General features: G+C 43.7%; 1 protein-coding gene across 2 annotated transcripts in view; it reads left to right on the top strand.

The window, feature by feature from the left end:
- The window catches only part of LOC140495692 (protein WWC2-like), a 236,338-nt gene that overhangs the window by 137,841 nt on the left and 75,638 nt on the right, over positions 1 to 22,859 (top strand). For both annotated transcript variants that reach the window (XM_072594682.1, XM_072594691.1), the window contains exon 3: positions 16,072 to 16,275. In XM_072594682.1, the coding sequence (XP_072450783.1) occupies positions 16,072 to 16,275 (204 nt within the window). The remainder of the gene's footprint in view (positions 1 to 16,071; positions 16,276 to 22,859) is intronic.

Consider the following 22,859-nt stretch of genomic DNA (forward strand, 5'->3'; position numbering starts at 1 on the left):
CCCCTCCATCAGAAGGTCAGAAGAGGAGATGCTCGCTTGCAATGGCCACAAACTCTGATTGAAAAATATTAAAGCTGTTGAAAGTTAGTTACTTAATTGTAACAATTGAAGAAGTCACCACGTGAATTGAATACCTCCAGCTGTGCAGTGTTATTAAAAATACACAGCTTTTTCTGGAGGTTTTTCCACGCCTCGTTAATGCTGTTTCACGAAACCGGAAAAAATGCCAGTATCTTACTGAGGAGACTTCACATTCAACGTCCAATCCTCAATCCTCACACCCAACAACCTGCACTGAAAAATCTACTCACATTAACAGCCATTACAATTCTATGACTTGAGTTGAGACAATACATAACATTTTAAATCAGTCAACAAGATTGTAAATAAAACCATCCACACTATGCTAAAACAAAAGCCAGTTTGCATTATGCCTGATGATTTTTTATCCTTCTTAAAACAAAATCACCTGATCTGCAACTTCAACAAAACCTAATCTGTTCTTCCTTGGGCAATGCCTTATCTATGTATAAAACCTTTTTGAAGTCCATCCTAATGAAGAATAGATGAAAGGGGAAATAACATGGTCAAATGTAGTGAACTATAAGACGAGAAAGCTCAAAGGTACAGTGTCGTACTGGAGTTTGACAGTTGGCCTCGTTATCCTGTTCCTTGGGAGGTGAGCTGATTCTTATCCAGCAGCATGGATGGACATGTGCCAAAGCAGTCATCCTTGGCTATAATACGATGTGTGGTTAAATAGTCTGCCAACACTAATTATCACTACCTGGTGAGTAAGAACTGCCACTTGTGCAAGGTGTCTAGACAGTAGGACCTCAGTTAGGTAATGCGGCTTGTTGGAGGGTTGGGAGGGTGTGGGGAAAGTAAATGAGTGAAGGAGAGGTATAACAGGAAGATTGAATAAATAGCATAGGACCATAGCAGGTTGTCCAGCCATTGCGCACTTGGTGAACTATTTTGCAAACGTTAGATTTTGACAACAAGCTTAACTGTGAAAGCACATTTTCCACCACTTCAAACCTGACCTCTATAAGGATAGATCATATCAAAGGGATTAAGGTTTGTTCACTGCAGACATAGGAATATACGAAACCATGGAACATAGCGTGTCCAAACACCTCCACCCCAACTTCCCCCTGCCTCCCCCATCCAACGCCTTGTACTTGATTCCAGCAGCAATTTACAACCACATTAATTGACGTACTCATTTGGAAGAAATAAATCAAGAGGAGGAATAATTGAATGGATCACTCATTACAGGGAAATTTTGAAAAATCTTTTGCTCATTGCTACACGTTCATTCACTTTATTATTCACTTCCAGGACAATCACAGGAACTCATGCATTAGCGGCTTCCGATCAGATTTCATGGTAAAATGTTCAACTCTTCCCCTCACTTTTGGCTTGGGTTCCAAGGCACAAAATTGGTATCAAGGGAGAACAGTTAATTATTATTCAGAATTACTACTGAATATTCAACAGCAGCAACCGCATTGAGTATGTGATTTTAACAGTAGTGGGCTTACTGCTTGGAGTGCAGTGTTCACAGTCAAAGTGGGCAAGCATATGCATCGGGACTGCATTTAACTGGTGCCTTGAAGGCATTTGTGTTACAATGATGTGATTCAATTGGATCTTTTATCTGAAAGACATGGTGTAAGCATTTTGTTCTGAGCATGGCAGCATTGAGGTGACAATGGTAGCAGGTGAGTGGGAAAACCAACTTGCATGCCCTTGACCAGGTTTTGTTGTCTATTGCCCTGGAAAAATGGATAGTGAGGTGCCTTCTTAAACTGTCGCAGTCATTAGGGTGTGGGAATATACATAATGCTGTTGGGAAGAGAGTTCCAGGATTTTAACTCAACAACAGGAAAGGAACAGAGGTAAATTTCCAATTCAGATTGATGAGTGACTTGAAGGGACTTGGTAATGGTGTATCTGCTGACCTTGGCCTTCTAGAAGGTAGTGGTTGTGGGTTTGGAAGTAGCTGTTCAAAGAGTTTTATGGAGCCTGAAGGAGATTACAGAGATCAGGAGAGGGATATCAGGAGAAAAGAACAATGAGAATTTTAAAATTGGGCATTGCCAGAAAGGCAGCTATTGTAGGTCAGTGATCAGGCAGGTGATTGTCTGGTGCACACCTTCATGTTCTCCCTCAAAAGTCACACATGGCATATTGTCATTCCTTCTGAGTTCTTTGTCATAATCCTTGGATTATCTACCGAGCAACAAAATCAGAGAACTTTGAGGACGCAGACTTCGACAAAGAAGGCTCACCACCAGTGGCTGGGTGCTACTCTGCATCTTCAACCTCAATGACCCCAACCCCAACATAGCTGGCCCCTTCCCCAGAGCTCCGGGACCTGGTCAATGGGCCCTGATGTAACACATGCCCTGGGCCCTGCCCACCACCACCCTCTGCAGGGGTACTAGGGCTGAACCAATAACCATCAAATTTTCTTGTGACAGCATGTGCGAAAATGAAGAGAAAACATTGCTATTTCCACTTGAAAATGAAGGCTTGGAAATTCTCTCCTCAGATTGCATGGACAGAAAAGACTTGCCTCTCACAATTACCAGGAAGACGGGCAGGCACGTGCGTACGTGTATGGAATGAGCTGCCAGAGGAAGTGGTGGAGGCTGGTACAATTGCAACATTTAAGAGGCATCAGGATGGGTATATGAATAGGAAGGGTTTGGAGGGATATGGGCCAGGTGCTGGCAGGTGGGACTAGATTGAGTTGGGATATCTGGTCAGCGTGAACTGGTTGGGCCAAAGCATCTTGTTTCCATGCTGTACATCTCTATGACTCTATGACGCATGTTCAGTTCCTGGGAAGAGATGTTAAACCGAGGCTCAATTTATCTGCACCAGTGGATATAAAAGATGTCATGGCATCATGTTGAAGAAGAGTGGTGCAGTGATCCCCAGTACCACAAATGTAAACCAGCTGATCATTGTCATTTTGCTATTTGCAGGAGCTTGCTGTGTGGATATGGCTGCCACCTCTCCTCCATTACAATAGTAACAGTTTTTCAAAACAGCACATATTTCAGTGGCTGTAAAGCATGTTGGGACATCTAGCATGTTGGAAAAGCACCGTATAAGTGGAAGTCAGTCCTTTCCCTCCCACATTTCCCTCCCTCCTTCCTTTCTTGTACCCTACCTTCTTCCTTCTGTCCTCTCTCTCTCTCTCATCCTCCCTTCTTTCATCTCCTGCTCCCTGCCTTCCTTTCACTCTCTTCCTTTCTTCCACCTTTTCTTCTTTTCTTTCTCCCTTCCTTACTTCCTTCCTCCCTCTTTCACCTTTACCCACCTTTTTCTCACACACTCTCTCCCTTCCTCTGTGCTTCCTTCTTTCCTTTTTCCCTTCTTCCCTATCTACTTGTTCCCTCCCTTCCTTCTTCCCTCCCATCCTTTGTTTGGTCCTCCCTCCCTCCCTTCCTTCCTTTGATCCTTCCTTCCTCCATCTCTCTCTCTCCAACACATGGGTACTTTCTGAAGCAGGACCCCTCGTTGCCTGTCTTTTCATTGCCCTGGTTCATAGTTACTTGCTTCCCTACTTCCTGCTCCTGAACAGTGGCCAGTCATGCCAGAGACGCTGAAACATGGACCTGCCTGAGCCGTGTGCCTCTGCTGCGGATGGCTTCACTGAAGGAGACACTGGGAAAGCTTGTAGAACGTGAGAGAGCGAAAATAAAAACAAAATCCTCCATAAAGTTGCTGAAATGCACCAGTGATCCTCATTAAGATTGCAGTTATTGCTGCACACTGTGATAAATAATTTCATATTAATTCTAAAAATTGTGTTTGTTTTGCATCAGTTTGCTGATCGCCTTCATTTCCTATCAACTGTTTGTCCATAACTACTTTAGGTGAGGAGAGAACCCTTGATAATAAATGACACTCAAATCAATGACACTTCTGGTGGCCTCCAGAAATTCAACACTTTTGCATGTATATGGTACATTTGAAAACCACCGGATGTCTCAGTGTGGTTTACAGCCAATTAAGTACTTCATTGTCATTGTCATAATGTAGGAAAAACAACAGCTAAGTTGTACATAGTTGCAAACAGCAATGTGATAACCAGATAATCTGATTTTATTGCATATCAGTGTCATGGGATATTTAGATCCATTTGATGGAATAGGTGGAGGCTCAGTTTAATATCACATTAAAATGACAACATCTCAATTGATGAAGGGTCTTTTTTGATGTGAAACATTAGTTCTGTTTCTCTTCACACATGCTGCTTGATCTGTTCATATGTCCAGCATTGTTTTGGATTCACTTCAATATGTCCCCAATACTACAGTAGTGTAAACCTTGTCGTGAGCACTCAAATCAGAAGAGGGTCTTAAATCTGGAACCTTGTGATTCTCAGGCAAAAATGCTTACCAATTGGGCTACAGTTCACACGAATAATGTTAGATTAATGTTCTTGGGTTCTACCAGCTTTTATTTTCCCTTCACGTAGATTTTGATGAGCAGTGAAAGCTGCAGCAACAACAAGGTAACTTAGGATTTGCATACTATGATAATGGAGAAAGATTTGATGGAAATAGATGAAGAGCTTAGCCAAAGAGTCAAGCTTTATAGACCGTCCTTCAGGAAGAGTGTTTGGGATGAAAAGGAGGAGGTTTTCAGGAATGGAGGTAAAAACAATGACTGCAGATGCTGAAAACCAAATACTGGATTAGTGGTGCTAGAAGAGCACAGCAGTTCAGGCAGCATCCAACGAGCAGCGAAATCGACGTTTCGGGCAAAAGCCCTTCATCAGGAATAAAGGCAGTGAGCCTGAAGCGTGGAGAGATAAGCGAGAGGAGGGTGGGGGTGGGGAGAGAGTAGCATAGAGTACAATGGGTGAGTGGGGGAGGAGATGAAGGTGATAGGTCAAGGAGGAGAGGGTGGAGTGGATAAGTGGAAAAGAAGATAGGCAGGTCGGACAAGTCCGGACAAGTCAAGGAGACAGTGCTGAGCTGGAAGTTTGAAACTAGGATGAGGTGGGGGAAGGGGAAATGAGGAAGCTGTTGAAGTCCACATTGATGCCCTGGGGTTGAAGTGTTCTGAGGCGGAAGATGAGGCATTCTTCCTCCAAGTGTCTGGTGGTGAGGGAGCAGCGGTGAAGGAGGCCCAGGACCTCCATGTCCTCGGCAGAGTGGGAGGGAGAGTTGAAATGTTGGGCCATGGGGCGGTTGGTTGATTGGTGCGGGTGTCTCGGAGATGTTCCCTAAAGCGCTCTGCTAGGAGGCGCCCAGTCTCCCCAATGTAGAGGAGACCACATCGGGAGCAACGGGGGCCTTCCACATCCATCAGAGTTTCACCTGCACATCCACTAATATCATTTATTGTATCCGTTGCTCCCGATGTGGTCTCCTCTACATTGGGGAGACTGGGCGCCTCCTAGCAGAGCACTTTAGGGAACATCTCCGAGACACCCGCACCAATCAACCAAACTGCCCCGTGGCCCAACATTTCAACTCCCCCTCCCACTCTGCCGAGGACATGGAGGTCCTGGGCCTCCTTCACCGCCGCTCCCTCACCACCAGACACCTGGAGGAAGAACGCCTCATCTTCCACCTCGGAATGCTTCAACTCCCGGGCATCAATGTGGACTTCAACAGCTTCCTCATTTCCCCTTCCCCCACCTCATCCTAGTTTCAAACTTCCAGCTCAGCACTGTCTCCTTGACTTGTCCGGACTTGTCCGACCTGCCTATCTTCTTTTCCACCTATCCACTCCACCCTCTCCTCCTTGACCTATCACCTTCATCTCCTCCCCCACTCACCCATTGTACTCTATGCTACTCTCTCCCCACCCCCACCCTCCTCTAGCTTATCTATCCACGCTTCAGGCTCACTGCCTTTATTCCTGATGAAGGGCTTTTGCCCGAAACGTCGATTTCGCTGCTCGTTGGATGCTGCCTGAACTGCTGTGCTCTTCCAGCACCACTAATCCAGTTTCAGGAATGGAGTCCAACCATCAACTATGGAGCAAGGAGAGGGAGAGAGTCATGCAAGGGGCCACAGGCAAATTAAGTTTTTTGGGAGGATGGGGAGGCAAAGACACAAAGGAATAAGGCCTTGAAAGAAGTTAAATATGAAGATGAGAATTTTATGTTCGGTGTAGTAGTAATATCACTGGACTAATAATCCAGAATAAAAACCAAAAGAACTGTGAATGTTGTAAATCAGAATCAAAAACAGAAGATGCTAGAAAACTTCAGCAGGTCACCGGACCCAAAACATTAACTCTTATTTCTTTTCACAGGTGCTGCCCGACCTGTAATAGTCCAGAATCCCAGGCAAATGTTTAAGGGACAGGGGTTTAAATTCCACCATGGCAGATAGTGAAATTTGAATTCAATAAAAATCTGGTACAATGGTGACCATGTAACCACTGTCATTTGACAAAAAAGCCCATTTGGTTCACTGTTGTACACGTGGCTCCAGACCCAGCAATGTGGGTGACTCTTAATTACCTTCAGGACCCTTATGGATAGGCAATAAATGCTGGTCTAGACAGTGATGGCCCCATTGCACAAATGAATAAAAACAAATGTAAGTTCGTGAGAATGGGGAGAGGGACCCGGGGTCAGAGAACTGCACTTCTCGGATTCCAGGACATACATATTAAACAGTAAAGTGCCTTATGAATGCCCAATGTAATGTTCCTTTGGTTGCTGCCTCTCTTACTGCTTTATACCGTCTGGGAGATTAATGAAGAGCAGCGTTTGATTAACAGGGACCTCAAACACCCTGAGGCTAGAACTGATGAAGAAAAGTTTGATTAAACAATCAGGAGTGAAGTTCAATTTGCCATGAAAGTTGGCACACAAACTCTCTGGTGCCTTTTTTAATTGAAACCCATTATAGCCAACTCCAGACAGCCAATTGTGAGTACCTCAGAGTAAATAGAAACAGTTAAGTTAAATGGGGCACACTGATAGAATTTCATGACAGCGCAGAATGCAGACAATCAATGAACCGTTGCGATCTCATGCATGTTCCTTTCAATGCTATGAGCTGAAGAGTTATCTTTCACTTTTAATTAGCCCTAAAACACTTCACTCCAACAGAGAAATCACAGATTTGCAGAAGGGAAACAAGTGCCCCTTCTGTTTTACAGCCTTGCTCTCAGTGGAAGCACCTCAGTTTCTGTAGAAGTGAGCAAAATAAGTAAGGTGGCAGTGTGTGAGATACAGGGAGCTGTAGCATGCAAAATGTTCCTAATACTCTGAACTTCATCATCGTCACAACTGTGTCTGTCGGATCTGCAGTAGAGAACGCCAATCAGCTCTGCTCTGACTGTCTTAATAAGTAGCAGAAAATAATGAGAATGTGAAGCAGATCCACCAGCATCTGCACTGAGAAAAGATGCCAGGGGTAAGCAATGGGGTTCAGGCCTCTGGCACAGAGCCTGTCCCCGTTGCTCAGAAGGGAAGGGTGGAGAAGAGCAGAGCAATAGTTATTGGGGACTCGATAGTTCGGGGCACAGATAGACGGTTTTGTGGGGGCGAGAGAGACTCACGTTTGGTATGTTGCCTCCCAGGTGCAAGGGTATGTGACGTCTCTGATCATGTTTTCCGGGTCCTTAAGGGGGAGGGGGAGCAGCCCGAAGTCGTGGTCCACATTGGCACCAATGACATAGGTAGGAGGAGGGCTGAGGATGTTAGGCAGGCTTTCAGGGAGCTAGATTGGAAGCTCAGAGTTAGAACAGAGTTGTTGTCTCTGGTTTTGTTACCCGTGCCACGTGATAGAGAGTCAAGGAATAGGTAGAGAGAACAGTTAAATGCGTGGCTACAGGGATGGTCCAGGAGAGAGGGATTCCGGTATCTGGATAACTGGGGTTCTTTCTGGGGAAGGTGGGACCTCTATAAACAGGATGGTCTACACCTGAACCTGAGGGGCACCAGTATCCTTGGGGGGAGGTTTCCTAGTGCTCTTGGGAGGGGTTTAAACTAACTCTGCAGGGGCATGGGAACCTAGACTGTAGCTTTAGGGTGCAGGACCTGGAGTGTAGGGAGGTTAGGCACATGGCATCAATCTCAAAGGAGGGTGCCTGTAAACAGGAAAGTGGCTTGAAGTGTGTATACTTCAATGCAAGAAGTATACGAAATAAGGTAGGTGAACTTGCAGCGTGGGTTGGTACCTGGGATTTTGATGTTGTGGCTATTACGGAGACATGGGGAGAACAGGGGCAGGATTGGCTGTTGCAGGTTCCAGGGTTTAAATGTTTTAGTAGGGTCAGAGGTGGGGGTAAAAGAGGGGGAGGTGTGGCATTGCTTGTCAAAGATAGTATTACAGCGGTGGAAAGGACGATGGATGAAGACTCGCCATCTGAGGTAGTTTGGGCTGAGGTTAGGAATAGGAAAGGTGAGGTCACCCTGTTAGGAGTATTCTACAGGCCTCCTAATAGTCCTAGAGGCGTAGAAGAAAGGATTGCGAGGATGATTCAGGAGAAGAGTGAAAGTAATAGGGTGGTTGTTATGGGGGACTTTAACTTTCCTGATATTGACTGGGAAAGCTATAGCTCGAGTTCGTTAGATGGGTCGGTGTTTGTCCAATGTGTGCAGGAGGGTTTCCTGACACAATGTGTAGACAGGCCAACAAGAGGTGAGGCCATACTGGATTTGGTTCTGGGTAACGAACCAGGCCAGGTGTTAGAATTAGAGGTAGGTGAGCACTTTGGGGACAGTGACCACAATTCGGTGAATTATGATGCGGTGAGGCACGACTTAGGATGCGTGGCTTGGAAAAGTAGGCTTCAAGGCAAGGGCGCAATTGATGTGTGGAGCTTGTTCAAGGAGCAACTATTGACTGTCCTTGATAACTATGTACCTGTCAGGCAGGGAGGAAAGGGTCGTGTGAGGGAGCGTGGTTTAATTAGGAATTGGAATCCCTTGTTAAAGGGAAGAGGGCGGCCTATGTAAAGATGAGGCGTGAAAGTTCAATTGGGGCGATTGAGAGTTATAAGGTAGCCAGGAAGGATCTGAAGAGAGAGCTAAGAGCAGCAAGGAGGGGACATGAAAAGTCCTTAGTTGGTAGGATTAGGGAAAACCCAAAGGCTTTCTATAGGTATGTCAGGAATAAAAGAATGACTAGGGTAGGAATAGGTCCAGTCAAGGATAGTAGTGGGAAGTTGAGTGTGGAGGCTGAAGAGATTGGGGAGACACTGAATGAATACTTTTCGTCAGTATTCATTCAGGAACAGGACATTGTTGCCGATGTGAATACTGAGTCACAATTAATTAGAATGGACTGCTTTGAGGTATGTGGGGAAGAGGTGTTGGAAATTCTGGAAAGGGTGAAAATAGATAAGTCCCCTGGGCCTGATGGCATTTATCCTAGGATTCTCTGGGAAGCAAGGGAGGAGATTGCAGAGCCATTGACCTTGATTTTTATGTCCTCATTGTCTACAGGAATAGTGCCAGAAGACTGGAGGATAGCATATGTGGTTCCCTTGTTCAAGAAGGGGAGTAGGGATAACCCTTGTAACTATAGGCTGGTGAGCCTCACTTCTGTTGTGGGCAAAGTCTTAGAGAGAATTGTAAGGGATAGGATTTATGAACATCTGGATAGGAATAATGTGATCAAGGATAGTCAGTATGGTTTTGTGAAGGGCACATCGTGCCTCACAAACCTTATTGAATTCTTTGAGAAGGTGACTAAGTAGGTGGATGAGGGTAAAGCGGTAGATGTGGTATATATGGATTTTAGTAAGGTGTTTGATAAGGTTCCCATGGTAGGCTACTGCAAAAAATACGGAGGTATGGCATTGAGGGTGAGTTGGAGGTTTGGATTAGGAATTGGCTGGCTGGAAGAAGACAGAGGGTAGTAGTTGATGGTAAAGGTTCATCTTGGAGTGCAGTTACTAGCGGTGTTGCGCAAGGATCTGTTTTGGGACCATTGCTGTTTGTCATTTTTATAAATGACCTGGAGGAGGGGCTAGAAGGTTGAGTGAGCAAGTTTGCGGATGATACGAAAGTTGGTGGAGTTGTTGACAGGAAGGATGTGTCAGGTTACAGCGGGATATAGATAAGCTACAGAGCTGGGCAGAAAGGTGGCAAATGGAGTTCAATGTGGGTAAGTGTGAGGTGATTCACTTTGGTATGAGTAACAAAAAGATGGGGTACTGGGCTAATGGTCGGATACTTGGTAGTGTGGATGAGCAGAGGGATCTTGGTGTCCATGTACACAGATCTCTGTAAGTTGCCACCCAGGTAAATAGTGCGGTGAAGAAGGCATATGGCGTACTGGCTTTTATTGGTAGATAAATTGAGTTCTGGAGTCCTGAGGTCATGTTGCAGTTGTATAAGACTCTGGTGCGGCCGCATCTGGAGTATTGCGTGCAGTTTTGGTCGCCATACTATAGGATGGATGTGGAGGCACTGGAACGGGTGCAGAGGAGGTTTACCAGGATGTTGCCTGGTATGGTAGGAAGATCGTATGAGGAAAGGCTGAGGCACTTGGGGCTGTTTTCATTGGAGAAAAGAAGGTTTAGGGGTGACTTGATAGAGGTGTACAAGATGATTAGGGGTTTAGATAGGGTTGACCATGAGAACCTTTTTCCACGTATGGAGTCAGGTATTACGAGGGGGCATAGCTTTAAATTAAAGGGTGGTAGGTATAGGAGAGATGTTAGGGGTAGATTCTTTACTCAGCGAGTCGTGAGTTCATGGAATGCCCTGCCAGTAGCAGTGGTGGACTCTCCCTCTTTATGGGCATTTAAACGGGCATTGGATAGGCATATGGAGGATAGTGGGCTAGTGTAGGTTAGGTGGGCTTGGATCGGCGCAACATCGAGGGCCTGTACTGCGCTGTATTTTTCTATGTTCTATGTTCTATCTTTAAGTGATGATTCTTCAGCAGAGCTTACCATTTCTTGACATGAACGACTGTTGCCATTGTTCCAATGGCCAGACAGTCACTTGTGTCTCTAGCACAGACTGTGGAGTTGTGTGTCGGGACCATGCAGAGTCCCAGGGACAGCTGACTCCATGGGAATTATCTGCGAAGTGAGCATTGCTCATGGCCATTTGCCCTGCATCTGGAACTCTCTAAGAAAGCCCACTAAAGTCAATAAATTTGGGAAGATTTTAGCTCACTGACACTTAATATAGAATCTACTCTAACTCATGGTTAACTATTAAACTAGCTCCCTTACCACTTACCTCACCCCCAACCCACCCCTGACCCTTGGCACCACCCAACTGCTGACATCTCCTGGATACCTGACACATCCCCTAGACTCCTTGCACGCCTCCCCAGATCCAAATGACTTGATGGTAACTCCTTGCCCACCTGACAGCCTCAGGCCTGAACCAATGTCACTTTGCTAGACTCACACCCACTGTAGACCCAGCCTAACTGTCACAGTTCTAACAAACACACAAGGCATTTTACTCATACATGAGGAATAAGGTCAGGCTGATCAGGGACAGCGTAGGGAACTTGTGCATGGAGTCTGAGCAGATAGGGGAAGCCCTAAATGAGTCTTTTACTTCAGTTTTCACTCAGGAAACGAACATTATTGTGAGTGAGAACTTTGAGGAGTTGGGAAACAAGCTTGAACAGATCGAGATTGAGGATGTTGATGTGCAGGAAATTTTGGCAAATGTTAACATTGATAAGTCCCCAGGGCCAGACCAGATTTACTCTAGGTTGCTCCGGGAAGCGAGAAAGGAGTTTGCTAAGCCATTGGCAAAGATCTTTGTTTCCTCACTCTCCACGGCATTGGAGAGAGACAAATATTGTTCCTCTTTTCAAGAAGGGATTAGGGAAATCCTTGGAAGTTACAGACCAGTCAGTCTTACATCTGTGGTCAGCAAGGTTTTGGAAAGAATTCTGAGGGATAGGATTTATGACTTATTTGGAAAGCGTAGCGTGATTAAAGGCAGTCAGCATGGCTTTGTCAAGGGCAGGTCTTTGAGGAGGTGATGAGACAGGTTAACGAAGGTCAAGCAATGGATGTGGTGTACATGGATTTCAGCAAGGCATTTGATAAGGTTCCCCATGGTAGGCTCATTCGTAAAGTCAGGGGGTATGGGATCAGGGAGATTTGGTTGTCTGGATTCAGAATTGGTTGGCTGCCAGAAGGCAGAGAGTGGTTGTCGATCGAAAGTATTCTGCCTGGAGGTCAGTGGTGAGTGGTATCCTGTAGGGCTCTGTTCTTGAGCCTCTGCTCTTTGTAATTTTTATAACTGACATGGATGAGTAGGTTGAGGGGTAGGTTTATAAGTTTGCCGATGACACAGAGGTTAGAGGTGCCGTTGATAGTATCAAGGGCTGTTGCAGGCTGGAGCACAACATTGACAGTATGTAGAACTGGGCTGAGAAGTGGCAGATGGAGTTCAACTGGGATAAATGTGAAATAATTCATTTTGGAAGGTCGAACTTGAATGTTGAATATAGGATTAAAAACAGGATTCTTGGCAGTGTGGAGGAACAGTGGGATCTTGGTGTTCAAATACATTGATCCCTCAAAGTTGCCACCCAAGTGGATAGGTTTATTAAGAAAGCATATAGTGGCTGTAATTGTGGCCTTCATTAACAGGGCAATTGAGTTTAAGAGCCACAAGATTTTGCTGCAGCTGTACAAAACCCGGTGAGACCACTCTTGGAATATTGTGTCTAGTTCTGGTCGCCTATAATAGGAAAGATGTAGAGGCTTTGGAGAGGGTGCAAGGGAGGAGGATCACCAGATGATGGACTGGAGGGCTTGTCTTACGAGGAGAGGTTGACTGAGCTCAGACTTTTCTCAACCTAATCAAGGTGTACAAGGTAATGAGGGGCATGGATAGAGTCAATAGCCAGAGACTTTTCCCCAGGGCAGGATTGACTACCATAAGGGTTCATAGTTTTAAGGTGTTAGGAGGAAGGTATAGAGGAGACGTCAGAAGTAGGTTCTTTACGCAGAGAGTTGCGAGTGCATGGAATGCGTTGCCAGCTGTAGTGGTGGAAGCAGAGTCATTAGCGGCAGAGTCATTAGTGGTGGAAGCGGAGTCATTAGCGACTGCTTGACATGCACATGGACAGCAGTGAATTGAGGGAAGCGTTGGTTAGGTTATTTATTTTAGATTAGGATTAATCCTTGGCACAACATCATGGCTGAAGTACCTGTACTGTGCTGTACTTTTCTATGTTCTATGTCTAAACACACCTTTGCGACCTAACCCAATGTACTCCCACCCATTACATATTTTCTGTTTTGAGGTGCTGATGCTCTAAAGGTATATTTCCAGATGGATTTCTTCTTGATATTTTCAGTTTTGGATTTTTTATCAAGTTCTTATTCTGTTCACTTATTTTAAATGGAGCTTTGATAAGTTAAATCTTTGACATATTGCCATTGGCTTGGGTGGTGCATTAGCTTCTTAATGTTAGGTTTGTCTCCTTGCTCTAATCTATTTTAATCAGAGACACTGCAAGCTGCTGTTAAATCTGTGGAATGTACAGATTTAACACTAATCTGTCTAACCTAATGAATACCAATTGGTGATTGTGGGCCACGACTACTATAGATTCTTAAAAAGAACATAAGTAAGAACAATAGGTCATTCAGCCCATCAAGACAGCACCAACCCTCTGAAAATCATCCCACCAAGTCTCACTCCCCTACCCTATCTTTCCCATGGCTAATTCATTTAACCTACACATCCCAGGACATTATGGGCATTTTAGCATGGCCAATCTAACTAACCTGCACATCATTGGACTATGGGAAGAAATCAGAGCACTCAGAGGAAACCCATGCAGCCATAGGTAGAGCATGCAAAATCCACACAGGGTGGAATTGAACCCAGGTCCCTGGTGCTGTGAGGCAGCAATGCTAAACACTGATCCACCGTGCTATTCAGTAAGATCACAGCTGATTCAATTGTGGCTGTAATTGCATCTCTAGCCTGAACCCATTAATTTTAGTTCCCTTATTGATCAAAAATCTGTCTCAGCGTCATTGCACTCAAGCCATGTTAGTCTCTGTGCTCTGTGGCTAGGATTAATCCCTTCGAGTTCTCCTGATGATGTATCTGGTAAACTAGTTAGAAACTGAATCATCCATATCAAAACAAAATCACAGTTTCAAGCCCAAGTTCACATACAGTTAGCAGGTCACAATGGAGGCAAATACTCCACCTGCTCTAGAATGGGAAACATTGGTCAGACTGTTCCTGATTACTGTGGTAACCCCAATGAAGGTCAATGTATGTTCACATCGAAAGAGGATAAGATGGGCATAGGTTCTGTGGCAGCCCTCACAACTGCACAGAAATCTTTACATGTAACAAAATATGCCTATGGTGATGAGCTAGGAGATGGATTTTGGCCTGGAATTGCACCCCAGTAAGGAGTCAGTGCTTTGAGAGACGGGTGATTATTTGTATGAAAAAAAGAAAGTAAAATAGTTCATTGTGTGTATGCAATATCAATTATACATTGTTGTTTGTTTTAAAGTTAAGACTCAAATGTCTGTTAGAATTACAGCAAAGAAACAGGCCATTTAACCCAACTTCTCTGTGCCAATATTTATACAGCCGTGTGTGCTTCCACACAGTCCCCTTCATTTAATCCTATCAGCATATTCTTCTGTCAGTCTCTCCTCCCTGTATTTATCTTGGCTCAATTACTCCAAGCAGTGGCAAGTACCAGACCTGACCATGCTCAAGCATTGTTGATGATGAGCTGGCTCAGGACTGATAGACTCTCTTTAAGATGTATTCTAATTTTTTTATTTCTTAGAACTATTCAAAATGGCACCAATCGTAGCGACAGTGGAAAAGCTTTTCGCTGTATTTTATTCACTGTAAAATACATGTTACAATAAAATCATTCATTCATTCATTCTCTAGAAGAGCTTTTTCCTGAGTTCACTGTTGGATTTATATGGTCTGCGAAACTATTCCCAAGCCAGATACAAAATTTGCAGACTTAAAGTAAGCAACTTTAGAGGTATTAGACTATTGAGTTTCAGACACCCACATGGATAATTCATTCAAGGTTAATTGTCACCTTTAAAGGAAGTTGATTAGTATCTGTAGAGAAGGATTATGGCATATAGAAAATATCAGTAGCACTGCCTGATGAGTCAAAGAAGGAATTTGCTTTTTCTTAACATAGGTGATCAGCAAGTATTGGTGATGGTGCTGTAATAAGGAACATGCATTGTAATCATCCTTGTGAGTCAGTCTGGGTCATTTTAAGCCTTAACGATAATGCAAAACAGATTTGGCCTGATTTTGTTATGCATTTTGCATGAATGTGGGGCATGTAAATGATTGGCTGATCTAACTTTGTCTGTTTAAATTGTTGCAAAATATTAAAAGCCCAGGAGGGTATCTAATCTTAATTGAGCTATTATGAAGAGGTAAGGAAGAGAGGAATGAGGGATCACTCCAGACTAAACAGTTGTCCCTCTTGATGTCCAGTTTCTGAGTAACATTGATGATCATTGGGTGAGGCTATGAGTGCCCATCACTGTTGGCAGGGAATAATATGTGAAGCATTGGACACTAAAGCTGGATTTGAGCATGTTACAGAAATAAGTTGTCATTCAGATCAGTAGGGTAAAGACAGGATGAATCCCTTGTTTTGTTTGGTGCCCTCTTCAGTGTCCTTGCCTCCTTCCTGTGAAGTTGAAAAGTGTGGCGCTGGAAAAGCACAGCAGGTCAAGCAGCATCCGAGGAGCAAGAGAATCGATGTTTCAGTCATAAACCTTTCATCAGCCCTTTTCCAACACCACACTTTTCAACTCTGATCTCCAGCATTTGCAGTCCTCACTTTCTCTTTTCTGTGAGGTAACTTGCAGTTTTTCTTTGGTGGCCACCGTGTCAAGTTAGGTTATTTTTCTCAACATACTGAACACTAGTGCTCTGCTTTTAAGTGGGGATATTAGACAACCATGACCAGCAGCCGAGAGGTCCCGAGTGCGAGGAGGCAAGAAATCCATATGTTTCTGAGTTAAAATAATGGGGACCAGCATCGGCCTTTCAGCCCCTCAAGCCTGTTCTGTCTTGACTTAATGAAAAATCTATCACTCTTACCCATTCAGAAACAACGCAGTTAGAGGACCCACGGGCACAATGGAGGAAAGAGCAGGAGCGAATGCTGAAGGATTACCTAATGGTGGCACAAGATGCACTCAGCACTCAGAAGGAACTCTACCAAGTTAAAGAGCAAAGGCTAGCACTAGCCATTGACGAGTACATGCATCTCAATGACGTCTGGAAAGACAAGTCTAGTTCCCGGACCAGTCGTAAGTATCAATAGAAAAGAAGTGAATATTTGACTGTGTTCCTAGTTTACCTTACAAACTCTTGAACCAGTTCAGCTCACAGTTAGTGTCTGTGACAGTGTTTCATATGAATGAATTAATATTTGAAATTATCTGTCAATGAAAACACTCTTTCACTCAGCTGCTGCCAAATAATCCTGCATGAAGTGTGAGCCATCAATTCAATGTAGCTCAACCGAACATTATCACTGACAGAAACTTAATAACACTGTTGTTTACTCGAACTTTACAGAGTCACACTGAAATGTGGCTTATTGCAGAGCTTCAGGCAAATAAAGCATTTACTGGACGTTCATAATTGAAATTTCAAACAATTGTTTATAGAATGTTTGCCTGAAGAACTGTGCTTACAGTCTGGATTAGAGTGGGTCCCACTCGGTGCCTAATGGAAATTAGTGGTAATTGAGAATTCCTGTACACAGTGAACAGAATTTTAACAATCCTCCACTGTTGGGCGGGGGTTCATAAAATTCCCTGGGTTGCCCTCCCTCCTATCACACCTCATCCCTCCCACACATCCCACCTCCCACACACCCAGCAGTATGTTTGCAGATATAGGAATGGGTGTGGGGAAACCTGGAGCTGCTCACTCATCCTTGTCTCCGACAGGCCACTGTTCTCAACCTGAGTTTTGAAGCTAGTGGGAAGAATTGAGTGGTGGGGGTTAGGATGAGGTTCAGCAGGTCACTCCCCCCCAAAACTCAGGGTTTCTCTCCTGGGGTTGCTCCCCCCACCACTGCCCCCATTCCTGCCCCCAGCATCTACCTCTGGACCTCAAATCCATTCTTTGTTGAGAGATGCCTTGTATTCACCTGGTCCTGGTCTCCTGGATTTTGCATTTGTGGAGCTCTTTGTAGTCTCTTTGCTGGCCACTGCTACAGATATGGAGCTATCTGTAAACAAACCTAGGATATAGGATAGTAAAGCACAGGAACGGGCTTTTCGGCCCACCATGTCTGTACCAAACATGATACCATTCTAGACCAATCCCATCTGCCTGAACATGGCCCACATCCCTCTATTCCATGCCTGTTCATGTGTCTGTATAAATGCCTCTTGAACTTTGCTATTGTATCCGCTTCTACCATCTCCCCAAGTAGCATGTTCCTGACACCTACCACTCTGAAATGGTTTGTAGCTGTCCATTAAGTATAGAGCCAGAAGCTTGAAAGCTGGAAGGTCCTAGCAATGATGAACAATATCACCTCTCTCTGGCGACACAATTTACCAAGCAAGGTGCCAATTATTGCATAATTAGGGAGATGAAGAGTTAAAGAATGTGTGAGAAAAGTGCCAACTGCCATGACTCTCACTCAACAGACTACTTTGACTTAAAATGGGAAAATTCTGTGCAGAATTTGAATTTCCCAGGCTCTTATCTTGTACTGTAATCATTGCTGTACTACATTTGGTGGAGTTGGCCTATTAGCTATATTTATACTGAGTCATCAATTCTTACAGATGAAATATAAAGATGACCAAATATGAGCCAAATTGCTCTGCACTGTAATAGATTTGTGATTCTATATTGTAAGCCATTGAAAAATTATCAAAGAGGCTGAGTTAATTCAAATCCCATCAGTTTCTGTTTTCTCAAGGTGGCCTGTGTAAATGTGTTTTATGAGTCTCCAGTTGATAATAAAATGCCTGAGTTACATTCCTTAAAGTGATCCATTATTCTCAAAGGAGAAGAGATACATTAGTCTGTTGGTAATAGAATTGTACGTGGCCTGTTGATTGATATTGAAGTCACAACTTGGTCCTGCTCTCAGTGCTGTGTTGGGAGATGCAGATTGCATTTCTTCCTTGAAGCAGGAATGCATCACTCACAATGCTTCAGGAACAAAAATGGGATTCTATTTTTGAAGTTCACATTGATGACTGGATGCTGCTGAAAGGCACCGAATACATTATCTGGAACACATAATTGTGATCAATTGCTTTTAAGCAATATGATGGGGAATTGAGTATCAGGAGTAATTAATTAGGCTCGGTCCTATTGACAGTTGCATGGTCCTACTATCATCTGCCAATTATCAGCCCCAAGCCAGATGTTTTCAGTGACCTGATGCTTGTCATCATGGAGTATTTCATTATTGAAGGATTGCACAGAGATCTGAAGATTGCACAATTATCCACATACTGCTTTACTTTCGACCTGATGCTAAAATGCAATTAATATCACAACTGCTTTAATAGTAACTATCTTCCCTCCCAGACAATTTGCTGACACACTGGTTAGTGATGTGACCTGTAGTAAACTTGATAAGCTAGAACATCGAACAATACAGCGCAGAACAGGCCCCTCAGCCCTCGATATTGCGCTGACCTATGAACTATTCTCAGCTCGTCCCCCTACACTATCCCAAAATCATCCATGTGCTTATCTAAGGATTGTTTAAATCTCCCTAATGTGGCTGAGTTGACTACATTAACAGGTAGGGCATTCCACGCCCTTACCACTCTCTGCGTAAAGAACCTGTCTCTGACATCTGTCTTAAATCTATCACCCCTCAATTTGTAGTTATGCTCTCTCTTACAAGCTGATGTCACCATCCTAGGAAAACGTCTTTTACTGTCTACCCTATCTAATACTCTGATCATCTTGTATGTCATGATCAAATCCCCCCTTCACCTTCTTCTTTCCAATGAGAACAGACCCAAGTCTCTCAGCCTTTCCTCATAAGAACTTCCCTCCAGACCAGACAACATCCTGGTAAAACTCCTCTTCACCTTTTCCACTGCTTCCACATCCTTCCTGTAATGGGACGACCAGAACTATACACAATATTCCAAGTGTGGCCACATCAGCGTTTTGTATAGTTGCAGCATGATATTGCAGTTCCGGAACTCAATCCCTCTACAAATGAAACCTAACACACCATTTGATCATGAGGTCAAACTTGCTACTCTTCATGTGATGAATCCACAGTCATTTTAAAGTTTCAGATAATAGCCTAAGCAGTGGACAGATATCTTCAAAGTAACATTGACATCAGTGCTGTTAAAATAGATTCTCCATGTGAGCTGAGAGGACAGGGCACACTAACACCAGTGACCTTGAAGTAGCTAATAGCACCAGCTTCAAGGTCATGATCATCTAAATCCAATGTCATGGGCTGGCCAGATGCTCAGGATACCTGGGTTCCAACTACCAAAGCAAATTTATCTTCGCTCAACTCAAGGAAAGGACTCACACAAGAGGAGGACAAAGAAAATTTAACAATGATGCCCTAAAGTCTTCCCTCAAGAAATGCAACTTAGATGTCAAAGCGTGGGAGACTCTCATTCAGAAGAAACCAAGTTAGAGGAATCTCCTCTGTGAAGGGGCATGATCCTTCAAGAACACCAATCAGCAAGAGGAAGTACGGAAATGGAACCAGAAAAAGGAATGACAATGACCTCAAGTTCAAGGATCACTTCCAACTCCTGCAAACAGATGCCAAATGTTTCATCAGAGATGTGGGGTCTAGGATTGGGTTCATCAGCCACATAAGGAACCACAAAACCCGTGATGACTGACACAGAATTTTCTATGATTATACTCACTAGCGAGTGGTTTTGGAGTCACATGCTCACCACATATTCCAGCCTCTTCCCCAAATTTGAACACCACTGTCAGTGCTGTAGGTGATGTTGTTGAACTGCCCAATCTCTGATTGGACTTTGTAGCTCTTAGGAATAGCTTGACATACTTAATAAGCCATAAGACTTTGATGTAGTCAATTAATCAGCTCCCACAGATGAAAAGATCACAGCCTAGATCCTGATATGCACAAAGACAGGGTTGCCCCTTCTCCTGGTTTCATCCCAGGCTGTGGAACTTCAGCTCTGTCTACCCTTGCTAACAGGGCAAATAAACATTGAAGAGTCTAGAAAGTTGAGGAAAACAAGACAGCAGTGATGCTTTTAGTAACTACTCTTATTGAAGAGTTTCACAGTAAAATTGCTTTTGAGCTACAAAGATTGGGAAAACAGAAGTACAGCGAGGTGCAATATAGAATAGGAGATCCCTGTGTTTATTTCATGGAGAATGTCCTGATGACTCATCCTTCCAGACTTCTGTGAAAAGGAAGAACTGTAACAAAATGGATGATCAGCCATGGATAACTAAGCACATAAAGGATGGTACCAACTTGAAAACTAATACAAAGTGGCAAAGATTAGTGAGAAATTAGAGGATTGGGAAATTTTTAAAGATCAACAGAAAACCACGAGAAAAGCTATAAACAAATGTAAGATAGGTTATGAGCCGTAAATTAGCTCCAAATATGAAAACAGATAGCAGAAGTTTCTACAAATAAATCAAAATGATAAAGAGTGGCCAAGGTAAACATCGGTCCTTTAGAGGATGAGAAGGGGGACTTAGTAATGGGAAGTGAAATGGCAAAGGTGTTGAACAGGTACTTTGTGTTGGTCTTCACACTGGAAGAGCTGAAAATGTGTTGCTGGAAAAGCGCAGCAGGTTAGGCAGCATCCAAGGAACAGGAGAATCGACGTATCGAGCCTGACCTGCTGCGCTTTTCCAGCAACACATTTTCAGCTCTGATCTCCAGCATCTGCAGTCCTCACTTTCTCCTTCACACTGGAAGACACAAATAACATGCCAGTAATTGATGGCAAGGTGGCTATGGCAGATGAGCCGCTAGAAACAATCATTATCACTAAAGAGGTAGTGTTGGCCAAGCTAATGGGCTAAAGCTGGACAGATCCCCTAGCCCTGATGAAATATATCCCAGTGTATGAAAAGAGATGGTGATAGAAATAGCAAATGCACTCTTGGTATTGGACTCCAGGGTGGTTCCAGCATATTTGAAGATCGCAAATGTGACACCGCTGTTTAAAAATGGAGGTAGATGAAAGACGGAAAACTGTAGGCCCATTAGCTTAACTTCTGTAGTGGGGAAATTGCTCAAATCTATAATCAAGGAAGAAACAGCAAGACATCTGGATAGAAATTGTCCCATCAGGCAGACACAGCATGGGTGGATGAAAGTGAGGTCTTAATTAACTAATTTTCTGGAATTCTTTGAAGACATTCCAAGTGCAGTGGACAATAGGAAACTGGTGAATGGGGTGTATCTGGATTTCCAGAAGGCATTCAACAAGGTGCTGCACCCAAGATAAAGGTACATGACATTACAGTTAATGTATTAGCATGGATAGAAGATTGGTTAAGCAACAGAAAGCAGAGTGGGTTAAATGGGTGTTTTTCAGGTTGGAAATCAGTGGCTAGTGCTGTGTTTCAGGAATCAATGTTGGGACCACAATGTTTACTTTTTAATAGATGATTTAGAGTTGCTGACCAAGTATAATTGTGTCACAGTTCGCAGACAGCACTAAAATGAGTGGTAGAACAAAATGTGCAGATGACACCGGAAGTCTGCAGAGGGATATAGATAGGTTAAGTGAGTGGGCACGGATCTGGCAGATGGAATACAATGTTGGTAAATATTGTCATCTATTTTGGTATGAGTAACAGCAAAATGGACTATTATATAAGTGGTGAAAAATTGCAGCATGCAGAAGGACCTGGGTATCTTTGTGCATGAATCTCAAAAACTTGGTTTGCATGTGGAGCAGGTAATTAAGAAGGCAAATGGAATATTGTCTTTCTTTGCCAGATGGATGAAGTTTAAAAACAGGGAGATTATGCTGCAGCTGTATTGGGTGCTAGTGAGGCCACACCTGGAGTACTGTGTGCAGTTTTGGTCTTCTTACTTGAGAAAGGATGTACTGGCACTGGAGGGGGTGTGGAGGAGATTCAGTAAGTTGATTCCAAAGTTCAGAGGGTTGGCTTATGAGGAGCGATGGAGTTTTCTGGGACTATACTCATTGGAATTTAGAAAAATGAGGGGAATCTTATAAAAACATATAGGGAATAGATAAGCTAGTAGCAGAGAGGTTGTTTCCACTGGTGGGTGAAAGTAGAACAAGGGGACACAGCCTCAAAATAAGGGGGAGCAGATTTCAGACTGAGCTGAGGAGGAACCTCTTCTTCCAGAGGGTTGCAAATCTGTAGAATTCCCTTCCCAATGAACCAGTTGAGGCTACCTCAGTGAAGGTTTTGAAGGCAAAGATAGATAGACTTTTGAACAGTAAGTAATTAAGCGTTATTATGAGTGGGTAGATAGTGGAACTGAGGCTATGAAAAGATCAGCCTTGAATGGCAGAGCAGGCTCGAGGGGAAAGATGGCCTACTCCTGCTCCTATTTCTTATGTTCTTATGACTTGGAACATCCCCATTAGTTGCAGAACTCAGTAGATTAACATGACATTTCCAGTCAGGCTACATACCTCAATTTAGCTGAGAAAGAAAGTGGTTCTGATGTAGTTGTTTACTGTTGGCTGTATGTTTTCTCAAATTATATGATGGGTTTTCCTATTCAGAAAACTAGGTCAGAACTGCAGTCCAGAAAACTGAACTGACCCAAAATTTAAATATTACCAAAGCAAATTATTATTTCAATTTCCTGGTTCTGAGACACCCTTCCTAAGGGCATATCTACTTGCTGTAACTCTTTACTGCTAATCCAATCCTTTAA

This window comes from Chiloscyllium punctatum, chromosome 2 (genome assembly GCF_047496795.1).
Source record: "Chiloscyllium punctatum isolate Juve2018m chromosome 2, sChiPun1.3, whole genome shotgun sequence".
NCBI classification, from domain to species: Eukaryota; Metazoa; Chordata; class Chondrichthyes; order Orectolobiformes; family Hemiscylliidae; genus Chiloscyllium; species Chiloscyllium punctatum.